Genomic DNA, 14035 nt, shown 5'->3' on the forward strand with positions numbered 1-14035 from the left:
ATGATGGATTTTGTGATGAAGTCTGGATGAGTGGAAACTGGAGACGGACAGCCAGTTCATGACATCTATTGATAAGACAATGTTTCATTTTCGTGGAGCTAGCAGTCTGAAAACTGAAATATCAGTATTTTAGGCTTCCGCTGTACATGTATGATAATACCAAATCAGTTTTGCTTAACTATTACCTATATTTATATGAAGGTTTGTCTTCCCTAACCACTGGGGGGGAAGAGTATATAGAAGAGTGCCAGTGTAAGAGGCTGTGAGTTTTTACCTTTAATACCTTATATTTCATTCACTTCATCCTGTACCTCAAAGAAATAAACCCACAGTTCTAAGCACTATTTTTTTTCATTGCTGGATGCTTTTGTTATCCGTTACAATATTCTCTTTTATCTCTGGATGGGTAACAGAGGCTGTGAATTAACTTCATTGTCTGTTCTGAGGCTGCCACATGCCACTTTTGAGAGTTTCCATCTTGAGGGTGATGCCTTGTGAACACAGCTGTTCAGTTTCCAGGCTCAGTTTGGGTCTAGGAGCAGGCAACTCACATTTGTGTGGCCGTAATCTTGGCTAAGTCCGTTTTATGTGTTTGTGTATTTCTGCACTCGAGCACCATGCAGGCACTTGGATATCTGCAAAACTGTCAGATGTGACACAATCAGTGGCAGCCTAGACCTAGAAGTCTCTGATGGATCAGACTGACTCAGTCCAATTAACTTGCTCAGTACTGTGCTACTGACGTGTCCTGCATACTGCTATAGTCTGGGATATCCCAATATGTGCCCCTTGTGCCTCTGAGTAATTAAAGTAGCTGCTGCTATCTGAGCATTACCTCCAGTGTTGCATGAAAATATACTTTAGTATGAGAAGTAGTAAATAAGTAGTTGGTCCCTACCATATTTCTCCCACTGCATTGTTTGTTTTATATGGCATTTGGTAAATTGCCTACTGCAAGTACTGTGTTATACCAGCTAAGATGCAATGAGAATATTGTGTCCAAGAAAAAAACACCAGTCAGGAAGTTCTGTAGGTGGATAGGAATTGTAATAAAAATTCAGTGTAGCTATAATAAAATACTTGCAGAGTAAGCGTGCCATGTACAGAACTCATTCTGTCGTTTTACCCTTTAAATGGCTCTTGGCTTCTGTTCCACGTTCCCTTATTCTCTCCAGTTCATTAACTATTGAGCATCTCTGGTGTCTGCTCTCTGGCCTTGAAGGATTTCAGAAACCTCTGCGCTTTTTCCCTGACTGCTCGCACAGTCCTTCAGCATCACTTTGTCCCCAGAGCACCCAAAATCACCACCAGCTCTCCTATTAACATCCAGCACTGTTGAAGTCCTTCAGCTTCTTCCAAATCTTTCTCTCTCTCTTTAAAAGACACCCCTGTGGCAAGAAGAACCTGTGATTAATGTCACAGTAAGCTCAGGAAGGGATGTGAAGGCATCCAGCCCGGAAAAGGTACAGAAAATAGTTGCAGCAGTGAAAGGGGACAGCTGGTAGGAGCCAAAGCCAGCAGAAGTGGTTGGTGCCCAGTGGCGTTGCCTGGTGTGTTCCCTCTAGGAAAGACTATGAAAGGGTCGTGACCAATGATTGCAACTCTTTCTGTCTTGTTTGAAAAGAGAGAATGGCCAAACTTCATATGTTGCAACAGTGTGTCAGCTGTACTTTGTAAATACAAATATAAGCTGCAATTTTTTAAGCTTATAATAAAAAATTATCCAAACTGTAATTCATTTTTATCATCATAACAGTATTTTTTTCCTAAGGATTGTATATAGAATTCTGGAAACTCTTTAGTGTCTTTACTGCTACTTGATTTTTTTAAGCATACTATGAAAAATGTTATTTTAAAATCTCAGTTAAAAAAACAGCTTGTCATGATAAGTTATAGGACACGTTTTGCTCATTTTTCTAAGTTTAAAGGACTTTTCTTTGATCAGAACATGCAAAGCACTTTTGTTTGCCCAGAGTAGCATGTCTGTCTTCAAGGGTTTGAAGTTCAAATCACAATTTTTTTTTAAGTAATCTGTGAAATCTAAAAAGAATAATTAATCTTCAAGATAGCATAATAGTCAAATTTTATTCTGCTCATTTTCTTTTTAATGCATAGTGAAGCTTTGAGATGTCATTTTATTATATAAATTCTTTTGCTTGTAAAATGTGTTGGTAGATCCATAGGTAGGTGGAACATCCTGCTGGATTGAGGATGATATTGACTTAAACCAAGGCTGAACCAGTAGTGCAGATGTCCTGTGGATTCCCTGCATATATGCATTGCCAGGTGGTGGATAGAGCAGACTGTTACTCAATTATCTTCTCAAGCCTTCCATAGATCAAATGTGACATCCCTGAACTGCCTTGATTCAGTCCTTTTCCACCTTACCCCAGTTTTCCTGCACTCCTTGTGCTACAGAGCTCAGCTGTGTTTCCTAATCGCTTACGAATGAAGAAGTCAGCATTTGTCTGATATCAGTGGAGGCGAACTGTGAGATAAGCAGCAACATTAGAAGTTGAATGTAGTACAGAAATGGATGTTAAAGGGTGTACGATGGAGATGTCAAAGCCAGAGGTGTGCTGGTGGGTCAGGGGACAATTAAGGCTCTGCAGGGATAGAGCGTAGCGTGAGGGAAAGGTTTTTCAGCACTCAAAGTGCTGACTGTGCTTTTCAGATACTGTAAAGGCAATAACTGACTACAAGTCTGTCATTCAAACATACAATACAGTATTTAAATCCAATTTCAACAGGAATTGTTTTGTGAACAAACATTATTCGTTCATTTTACATCATCCTTGGAAACAAAGTATCTGCAGTAAGTTGATGTGCTAAGATTTTGTGACACTATTTTGTGCAGTACATATAATCAAAGAGCTTTGATTGTAATCCTTTAGAGTTTTATGGTACTTTTCCTCTAATCCTTTAGATTTTTATAGTACTTTTCCTCTTAGATATCAAAGCAATGAGGAAATACTATGTGCCTATTGTCATTTCTTTGAGGTGGTTAGCAAATACAAGTGATATAATGTCTGCAGTGAAATTATATACAGTAATATTTACATATTTAATAAATACTTGTGCTAGTAAATTGGTTTTTCAAGAATACGTAGAGTTTTGTGCATTTGGAGAAGTAGCTTTGAGATTACTCATGTACTGCTTCTGGGCATATATTATATGCTTCAGAGATTCAGGAAGTGAATATTGTATTGTGGTCCTACTTCCATTTTGAATCATAGTTAAAAGTTACCTGGCTTGTAATATTGCTGTTTCATTCAGTAAATATATCTGAGTTTCTTGTATAAGAACTGTCCCAAGTCACTAGCACTGAATGGCTCTACATGGGATGGAAAGCAAGTTTTCTGTTAAAAAGGCGATGTTCTAGATAGGATGTTGATGGTGTGTGGGAGGTGGAGATGGGGCAGCTGGTGCCAGTGAAATTTTCCAGTTGAAACTGAGAAAGACAAGGAACACTCTTTTTTGATTATGGGGTTTTGTTTTGTGTTTGGGTGTGTTGTTGTTGTTTGGATTTGTGTGTTGCATTTTGTTTGTTTGGGTTTTTTATTTTTATTTTGTGTTGTTTTTTGTTTCCCTTTCAAATTGGGGAAACAGCACACTCTCTGACCATCTGTTAAAGACCAGATCCAATGAGCAGCAAAGTTGCCTGGTGTAAAAAAATTAGGGAATTAGGGTACATAGTTCTAAGGTCACACTGAGGGAAACTGAGCTCCAGTGTTTCCTTTGGTAAGATTTTTTTTTGCCTTACGAAGAGTAAAGATGCTTGTAAATGAGAAATTCCTTTTGCTACAACCAGTTCAACTTGACCCTGAAATCAACAGCCCTGTATTTCAGTGGAGGGGCAAGAGAGCTCTTTCAAAATCCCAGCCCCAGGTGGGTTGTGACCTGCTTTGGTGTGGCAGGGGACTGGTTTACAACACCAGTTCCAAGAGAATGCCAGTTCTGAGGTTTGCATATGAGATACCCAGAGCCGAGGAAAAACCAGGAGTCACCTCCCAAAACATGAGGCTCGTGAGCATCTGTGGGTCAGTAGTTAGTGTGAGCGTACCCTGGGACAGCAGCTTGAGACCAGCTTGTGGTCTTTCCCATAGCAGTATTTTTAAAAGTTCCTCATAATACAGCTCTGCAGATTGAGTCATTACAGTGCTCCCCACCTTAATACTGAGCTGGTTCTAAACCTGACGTGTTGCTTTATTCTTGGGGTCCTAGAACTGAGGGTTTAAATATCCCCAGAATTTCGCAATCTGTCTTTTTTTTTTTTTTTTTTCATTTTGACTTGTAAGTGACCAGGCTCTCTTCTCTGCTCATGGGCTTTCCAGCTTTTTTCATTAATTGTCTATAATAATTCAGTTTGTATTTATAAAGTATTTTAAAAAAATGTTTCTGAGGAGTATGATGAGATGTTTGCTTTTGGACTGCCAGGTCCTCAAGTGTTCGGGTGTGAAGGAAGCTCAAGAAAAAGCATTTTAGGTTCAAATATCTTAAAATCTGACAGGGAGAAGCGCTGGTTTTTTTTTGTTGTTGAAGTGTCAGTGACTTTTAGCTATGCAGAAATACTTTGTCAGAAATGCCTGACAACCAAACGATGAAGTCAGAGCTTGGGCCTGAGGGACAAGACACACTGCCAGGAACTCAGGAGGACTGAATCACGGACTCACAGAATGTCAGGGATTGGAAGTGACCTCAAAAGATCATCCAGTCCAATCCTCCTGCCGGAGCAGGAACACCCAGATGAGGTTACACAGGAAGGCGTCCAGGCAGGTTTTGAATGTCTGCAGAGAAGGAGACTCCACAACCTCCCTGGGCAGCCTGTTCCAGTGCTCTGGCACCCTCACTGAGAAGAAGTTTCTTCTCAAATCTAGATAGAACCACCTGTGTTCCAGTTTATACCCGTTGCCCCTTGTCTTATCATTCGTTGTCACTGAGAAGAACCTGGCTCCATCCTGACACTCACCCTTTACATATTTATACATATTAATGAGGTCTCACCTCGGTCTCCTCCAAACTAAGGAGACCCAGCTCCATCAGCTTTTTTCATAAGGGAGATGCTCCACTCCATCATCTTCGTGGCTCTGTGCTGGGCTCTCTCAAGCAGTTCCCTGTCCTTCTTGAACTGAGGGGCCCACTGAACTCCCTGAAGTGAGTCTGAAAAACACCCCAAGTGACACTAGGTTTCTGTCTTAAGTATGCTACCTTCCCCGTATTTTTTTACATTTCAGCAGACCTGATGTCCCGTGTACTTCCCACGTCCACCGGCGGGGAGAAGCCCGAACCCCAGCCCGGCACCCCCCAGCTCCCACAGCTCCAACCGAGCTGCAAAGCGCGGCTCTAATCTCCGCATCAGCCTTCACCGAACCAGATCAAAGGGGGCGGGGAGCGGCCTCGGGGGCTCCCGCAGCAGCGGGGAGGAGCTGGCGGGTCCCTGGCAGCTCCCTGACCTGCCGCGGGGAGGGGCGGCCCCGCAGCAGCCGGCTCGGTTGGGCTCGGCTCGGTTGGGCTCGGCTCAGCTCAGCTCCTCGCTCCTCGCTCGGGGCCGTTCTTGCGGCGAGCGGCGAAGCGGTCCCGGCTCCCGGGTGGCTGCGGGCAGAGCGGGCGCGGAGGCGGGAGATACCTGGATCACGAGAGGGGGGGCTGCTCTCTCCAGATCTGCGCCTCGGCTCTGGTGAGTGTTAGGAATTACTTTGGGTTGCTCGAAATCTGGCGTGCGTTCCCGTAGCGTATCTTAGGTTACAGCTGAAACAACTTAGGCTTTCAGAACGCGTTAAGATGTAGGTTTAAGCGAGACTATTGTGTACCTTCAGTTTATTTACACTAAAACGCTGCTTTGTAATGCAAGTAGACTCCTGGGCTTGTAAAAGGCTACAGCTGGGTAGATATGCTGGACAGCTTAGAACGGGACCCTGCTGGCGCTGAAGAGTGGGTGAGAAAGAAAAGACACCCCTGAGATCCAGCTATTTCAACAGATGTGATATTATAAAGGTGGGATCTGGGGTTTATCATTTGGCCTTCAGAGCATGGCCCAGCAAATAGGAGATTTAAAACCGATGTACAGTTCAGAAATGAAGAGGGGTAAAAAAAAATAATCAATTCTTGCATGTTGCTGCTTTCAAAGAAAATGATTGTTGGACTGGTAGTGTAAAACCACTTTGCTGTTTCTTCTGTAGCTAAATGCAAGGAATGCTCCTTGTTTATCAAATAGGTGTGACTGCCGACCTGCCTGATGTGCCCTGGTGTTCTCACCGAGTGCTTAGCTTGTTTAATATACAGTAGTGGTAAAATTATGTTAGTGCCTCTATTAAAATATGAGGGGAAAAATGCCATAATTAGTGACAGATTCTTTACGAATGTTCAAACATAACTTTCAAATTTGGACAGAAAACAAAAGATGTGCTTCTAAACAGATGCTTGAGAGGTTTCTTAACCTCTTACATAGTGCTAATATATCCAGGATGATGGTAAGCATAGCTGGAACTTTATCCTAAAGTGTGTTGCTTTTGTGTCCCTTTACAGCTGTAATAATTGAATTGTTAATCCCACAGCATGATGAAATAAAAACGTGTGGAACTTTCAAAGCAAGTAACTTTTTTCACATCCAGAAAGATACATTTTTTTTCTCCATTACCCCCCTCCCCCTGTAAGCAGAATTAGAGCTATTTTGGATCAGAATATTTGCAATTACAAAACTTTAAATGCCTTTCATATTGTAATGGAAAGTCAGTCTGTTGTGTAAATAAGATTTAGTGTGATGACAGTAACCCAGTTGTAAGCACAGTTGGGGTTTTCTAACAGCTTTCCATGCTCTTAAACTGTGCTGAGGTATACCTGCTTTCCAGAATGAGGCACTTCTTTTTCCCTTGTAGTATGTTATGTTTTAATCATTTGTTTGTAACTTTATCAGTTTCCAAAACTCTGATATTTGAAGCTTTTTTGTCTTAATATGTTTTTTTTCCATTTCCCCTACATAGATATGCTTAATTTTTTTTATTTTTTTTTTTTTTAGTTAAAGTTTTAGGATCATACAAAACTTCTGGAAAAGACTTTTCATGGCTTCTTGTTGCTGTTTCTATCTATAGCTTAATTCTACTAATTATGAATTCTGACTCTTAAAAGGCTTTGTAGTTAAAACGCTGCAATTGATTTATTTAGTTGAAGCCCTGCAAATGATTTCTGTAAATGGTCTGCTGTTGTTTCACTGTTTGTGCCAGGAGAAGTACATTCAGCTTAAAAGCAAAGCAAAATCTGTTTCTGAAGTTCTGGAGAATACCCCCCCCCCCACCCCCCAGTCCTTCACAGCCTTTTCCAGCTCCCTCACCCCACAGCTGTCGCCGGTGAGCCAGTCCATGTTACAACTTTCAGCCCTGGTTCTGTAGTCCCCATTTGTAGCATGAGCTGTGGTCCTGGCCCGGTGACATCTGGAAGCTCCCTGTCACAGGAATTGCCATTCAAGGGCCAGCCTGGGACGTGGGAAATGAACTGTTGGAGTCTCAGGTTGAGGACGGGGCAGCTTCCCAGCCCCCCAGGCTGCTCAGAGGGATGGAAGTGCAAGCTGGCTTTTGAAATGCTCGCTATGAAATGGAGGAGGGGAAATGTTCCCTTCTGAAAGTCTTCTCTGCTTCATAATTGTCTTCTAACTACTGCTGCATGCCACAAGTACTTAGATTGCTGAAATTCTGCTTGTTAGCTGGGAGACATTAATTGAGAGAGTGGGTATTTATAGACTGCAGAAAATAAACTGACTGTAATGGCATTTCTCAAAAATAGGAGCTTTTCAGGGAAGACCTAGTGGTGAAGAGCTGAAATGGAAAAGCAAGAATCAGGGTATTGAGAGAAACCAAGCACCACACATGAACGCATAGGAGTAAGAGCTGGAGAATTTGAAAAATGTCTAGCTGAGAGCCAAAATGGAGATCAACAACCATAAAACATTAAAAAGCTGTTTGACTTGCTAAAGACCATTGCAATGATAGATAACTAGACGTCTCCCATAAAAGCCAGTATGAAACACCAGGCACCACCTGTTACTCCTGCGAGCACTGAGAAAAAGCAAAGATGCAAAGAATTTTGGTGATATGAAGAAGGAGAAAACCCTCCTTGAGAGTGGCTGTGCACTGGCTGGCACAGCAAACCCAACCTGGAGAGGATTTAACTGAGTTTACAGATTGAGACCGTGTAACCCATTTGCTGCATTTAAAAAGTCCATTACAATATTTCATCTGGAAGGAGACTTAATAGGTAGCACTGGGATTGTTAAATGTTGCTTATTTCAAGACCGCATTACTTTTAGAATCCAACTTCTCTAGATGAGCTTTTCACATGAAAAGACATTTTTGTTTTTTCAGACTTTGTTCTTCTCAGAACTGTGATGCTTTGTAGCTGATGGGTCTGCGAGGTCCAGAAAAGCTGGACTGGTTTAGCTGTCTGAGTGGCGTGATGCTGACTATAGCTGAAAGACTTAGACAACTTGCAAATGAAATTTGAGTTTTGTCCTACCTTAAAAGAAAAATATAAAGACTTATAACTGGCTTGTTTTAGTGCAAGGTGCAGATTTTGGGGATTGTTTTTTTTTCTTACATGGTTAAAACAGCTGTCAACATTTAGCTGTTTTCTGCTATTTCCTAGAGATCTATATATTATCTATACTAATATACTAGGTTATACTGAATTTCCACTACATCATTCACTCTTGAATTTGCATTTCTGTCTTTCTCGATTGCAGGCATTATGAGTCCAGATGGGATTTGCTGAACCAATGTTTCAAGTCTGTGGGGTTTTTGTTGTGTTTTGGTTTTAAATTTGAGGCAAAGAAAAAATTCTTTCAGTTGCTGCCAGAGGAACAGGTGAACTTAATCCAGGTCTAAAAAGAACATGCTAGTTAGAAGACACCAAATCCTACATAGTTTCAGTGTGGTACAGCATTACTTTATTTCCTGAAGGGCTTGCAATGCAGATTGCAGATGTCTGCTGGGTAAACTGTGTTCATTGTTAGTTCCACAAATAATAGAGGGATTACTCCATAAAACTGTCATTAAGTAACGTTTCCTCTACAGACTCTGGTGCTTTCCAGATACGAGTCTTCCAAGATGTTGGTTTGAACTGCATGGCTAAAGTGCTTTCTTAGCAGTTACTGTTATCAAGTGTACAGTAATTAAAGATAATTCTAGTTTTCTTTCCTTAGCAGTCCAGCTGGCATAATTTCTACATAGATGTTAATGTTTAAAATACTGTGTCCAGCTAAAGAGCTGGAGACCTAAGCATGATGTATTAAACATGTAGGCTAACACTTTTTCAAACTGTATTTAATCCTGTTAAGTAGGGTTGTCTGTATTAAAACCTTTATTATCTACAACTTCATAATTCAGAGTAGCTGTCCTTGCTAAAAAGCCTTCAGATATAAATTGGAATACGACTGAAAACCCTACTCTGTTGGAGAATATTAAATGCTAAAGCATTCTGTGGAATGCAGCAAAAATAAACTTAGAGCATCGAAAGAGTTCAGTGTCCTCAAAGACTGCATTTTCAGAGATTCTTAATTTTAGATTTTTTTTTCATGATAAATAGGTTCTTTGATTTCCCAAGTCTATATGTTATTAAAATCTTACTGTGCTTTTACTCGTTGCGTGTTAACTGGCTCGTTTGTGCATCCTCTAAAGGAGAGGTTCTCTGTTGACTGTTTCCTTGGGTGGTGTTACATCTCTCAGTAAGTTCCCAGTCACTGCAGCTGTGGTGGAGGAGACAAAATACAGCAGAGACATATCTGAGAATGTATTTTGGTGTGGTAGTTGCAGGTGAAGTTTTGCTGCCAGTGGAGTTGCAGTCGCTTGTGTAGAGCATGACACAAATGAGGTATCATAGTACATCATTTTTAATACTCTCAAACATGAGTGAAAGAGAACTCAGATAACATTAGACTTGGCAAGTGACATCAACCATCTTGCACTTCTTTAAACAAAGAAAAGGCTGCCAATCCAAATGAAAATATATAGCCCAACTCATATTCTAGAGAATTGGTTTGAGTCCCCATTCTTAGCTTTAATTTAATAAGATACTTAATCAGATGGGTCCTTTAAGCATGTAAGATAGTCTTTCTTTCTTTAATATGGCATTGAAAGAGCTTCAAGGTAAGCAGGTGCTTCCAGTGCCTTGCTCAAAGGCTCCATAAAAATGAACAGAACTCAATAGTTTCCCAAGGCTGAGGAAGAAAGAAAATCAGCTTGATGTGTTAAAATTTTTGTAGTTTGAGGTAGTTCACGAATAGCCTGTTCAAAACGAGACCAAAGGCAGAATTATCTCTTGTGGTACTGATGATGATGATCTGGCTTGTCTTTGAATTCACTGAAGAGTCCTTCTGAAGATTGTGTTTAAGCGGAAAGACATGCAGGTAGATCTTACATCTGTTGGAAGGAAAGCATTTTATCTTTCATCATATTGAATGGAAGCTGCTGGGCTGTCTGGAACAGAAGTTATAATTTCCATGTTGGTGTTCATGAGGGGCACAGACAAACTGTGGGTCCCAAGCCTGTGTGTCTGTGCTGGGACTGCCCGGTTTCCAGGGCTGTGAGTTCGCTTGTGTATCTCCACCTGGCACATGTGCCTTGCGTGTAAATGCATGCTTTCCTTTATAAAGTGATTTGAAACAGCTACTAAAAACTGTGTCGTCTCAATTGCTGCACGCTGCAGAAGTCCTGGGTTTAAAGCAAAAGGACGGTGCATCTGTCTTCTTGAAGAGCTGGATATTTACGGTGTTTCTCTACCTTACTTTCGGTCATAATTGTAGTCTGCAGAACGCTAACTTGGATCCACATGCTGTGGATGTGTCAAACTAACTTAGAAATTTAACAACATATGTTCCAACCTAGCGGTATTTCACATCGCTAATGCGTCTCTTCAGACTGAAACAAAGTTTAACCAGCCACTTGAATTTACTCTCTGTGCTCAGCAGAAAGTTCTCCATGGGCTTGACTTGCCTGGGCCAGGGGAGGGGGTACCCGGCAGGAATGTGTGGAATTGGAGGCTGGAAAAAAAATGTGCTTGTCAAGCAGCATTTTCTCCTGTTCTGAGGAGTTATCTAAACGAAAGTGACTTCTCAGGGCATCTGGCTCTGCACATGATCTAGAACAAATAGCAGAGGATTAATTTTTGTTTCAGAAGTGAAGGATTTAGCTATGTCTAGGGGGGGCTGCTGGGGTAGCATTCCACTCTGCAAAGCACTTTCTGCTCAGAATTAGTATTCAGGCAATTAAATAGCTCAGCTGTCTGTGCAGGCTTAGCTCTCTGAGCACTCAGCAAAGCTATCAGGGAAGAAAACAAGTTAGAAACTTCCTCACTTATCTGTCTTAATCTGTATGTTGTGTCTTTCCGCAAAGTTCAGTGTCTGTAGTGGAAGCCTTGAAATTTGGACCGGGAATGTTGTTGATGAAATTCAGTATAAAAAGGTAACATTAGGTTAGCCAAAGCAGTTGTAATTAACTGATTCTGGTTTTTAAGCAAGTGTTGATTTATTCTTCTAAATAGTACATAATTAGTGTTCCTTTTTCCTCTTTCTCCTCCTCCCTGCCCCCACCGTGTAACTTGGGAAGCATTCGTATCTAAGGGTGATGTTTGACCTTTCATGTTATTTATCAAAATGATCGTCTCCAGCTCATTTTCACATCTTATTAAAACACGATTATAGTTAACATGGGGGAAACTGGCTGCTGCAAGCACCTCAGATGGGTTTTGATTTTGAGCCAAGCTTCTCAGTCACCTTTCCAATGTTAATAGTTTTCACTTATTTATATTTTGCTTGAAAAAGACAAGACTTTAGAAGAAAGCCTTTATTTACAGCACAGTGTGTTTCTTCACTGCCTTCAGAATATATGCTGCTCAGAAGCCCGAGTTTCTCAATCAGCAGTAATTGAGTCCCGGAATTAGTTTTTTCAAGCTTGGGGAAAACTTGTGATTGTGTTCTGTATTTTTAATATTTGTAACAGTTCATTTTGAGCTTCTGCTGAAGACCTAGTCTAGAATACAGAATTTCTGACACATTTGCTGAAGTGTCTTGATTTATTTAAATAAAGCATTCTAAAATAATTTATTCTAAAATACAAATGTGCCTTATTTTCAGTAGAAATTGGACATAAGAAAGGAGGTTACTGAATCCAGCACATTAACAATTATTAAACAATCTCTACTATATTGTTGTCTGTATGCTTTGAAAGCCAGCAGGTAACACAAATTGCAGTGCAAGGTGTGGATGGTTACATTGTGCCAGAATCCGTTTTCATAATTAGTGACTATTACTTAGTCTTGCTGCAAAACAATCTTGTTCTGGTGAATCTGAACCATTACTTGTAGCTGTGCCCCAGAGAGTGTCAAATGTTTATTTGTTTGACTTACATTTTGGTTTAGTCACCAAGCATTTACATAACTTCACTCTTAACCTTTTGTTGAACAAATGAAGTTCCTTCAAAACACTCCTGGCAGTGGTGTATGACTCGTTTCTATTTCTCTGTGTTGTGAAAGATGAAGATGAAAGAGGAGCTTTATTCATTTTAATCTAAACTTACTTCTAAGCATCTGGAAACACTGCAGCTCTGTAAACTTTGCTCTCTTTGTTTCTTCAGGAACATTGTGGATCCATCAAGGACTTGGAGCATGGCTATGAGCAACGTCAATGACTCTGTGGCTCTGAGCAATGGCAGCATCTTGTCAAACGCTACCGGCCCAGGTATCATTGCAGCTAATGACGGAGATGTTGCAGTCCAGCAGCTCCCATCCAAGGAAGCACCAAGAACGAAAGCGAGTCCCAATGGCTGCCTGCAGCTCAATGGTACAATCAAACCGTCCTTTCTGCCTTTAGACAACCAAAGAACTCAGCAGATGTTATCTCAATGCTGCCACCCTTGTCCATACCATCATTCTTTAAGTAGCCATAATAACAAGCAAGAATGTCCTTCGGTGGTTGGCAGCTCAGCACCATCCCCTATGACTTCGTGCTGCATGCAGCCACATACTGAGTATTCAGCTTCTCTTTGCCAAAAACACACCCCCATATATCAGCCTGCCTGCTGTCTTCAGCCCTCCCCATCCTTCTGCCTTCACCATCAGTGGCCTGACCATTTTCAGCATCAGCCTGTGCAACAACATATAGCCAGGATAAGGTAAGTGGATTGCATTGTTTGATAGGTTTTTATAGAGGTAACCTTTTCCATAATTCTTTCATTTTCTTACAAAAGCAGAAGATCTATAAGGAAGATGAACCAAATTTCTTCCCCAGTGTTTTTGCAAGTTAGTCTTTGATACATTACCAAGTTATTGTTTTTCAGAAGAAACCAAGTCAGGAAACTAGTTTTGCTGGGCTACATCAATATTCCTGTAGTGAATTAGTTCTTCCAGGGGGAAAAAAAAAAGGCTGTTTTTTATTCTTCTTGGGAATTGTCTAGAAGCTCATTAACTCTTTTGCAAGACACAGTCTACACCTATATTGTGTGAAACAAACACTGAAAAAAACGTTATGTCTGCACAGTCTAATCAAACCCCATATTTCCTCAAGAAGATGCGTTGAAAAGTACTTTAAACAATTCTATTCAGAAGTGTACCAAGTGGATTTCTTTCTCAGGTCAGCAGGTTCATAGCATATGTGTCTGCTAAACTTCAAGGCTGTGCTCAGATTGAGAAATTTTAGATAGTTCCAGGTTTTAGTCCTTTCTGATCTCCACTTCATATGAACTTGCCTCCTTTTATCTGTTAGCTTTGGAGTTCAGTGACAGTAGTCCCACCTACAAGGAGCAACAATCACAAGGAAAATCTTCTACAGACTGCTGGTCCTGGGCAAGATCAGTCAGTCCAAGATGCAGTTTCTAAAAGTCAAATGTCCCTTTGTCTTTTGACTTTGTCCCACTTCTAAGCTTTTATGCAAGGTTATTTTTTTCGGAGTTGCAGCTGAGCCAAACTGGATGAATGTTCACTGGAGTAATGAAAGCTACACTTCTCCCTGTCGTCCAACATCTGCATCCTTGCTCGAAAACTTGGAGCTACAAGT

The 14035-nt window shown here is 40.9% G+C and overlaps 1 protein-coding gene across 5 annotated transcripts in view; it reads left to right on the forward strand.

The window, feature by feature from the left end:
- Window positions 1-14035, forward strand: part of DISP1 (dispatched RND transporter family member 1) — an 89767-nt gene that overhangs the window by 45727 nt on the left and 30005 nt on the right. For 4 of the 5 annotated variants that reach the window (XM_065058545.1, XM_065058549.1, XM_065058547.1 and 1 more), the window contains one exon: window positions 12618-13154. In XM_065058545.1, the coding sequence (XP_064914617.1) occupies window positions 12649-13154 (506 nt within the window). In that variant the 5' untranslated portion in view covers window positions 12618-12648. Of the gene's footprint in view, window positions 1-5373; window positions 5678-12617; window positions 13155-14035 lie in introns of those variants that run through there. The other variant, XM_065058550.1, reaches the window with a different exon arrangement.

Source organism: Columba livia, chromosome 3, assembly GCF_036013475.1.
Source record: "Columba livia isolate bColLiv1 breed racing homer chromosome 3, bColLiv1.pat.W.v2, whole genome shotgun sequence".
Lineage (NCBI taxonomy): Eukaryota > Metazoa > Chordata > Aves > Columbiformes > Columbidae > Columba > Columba livia.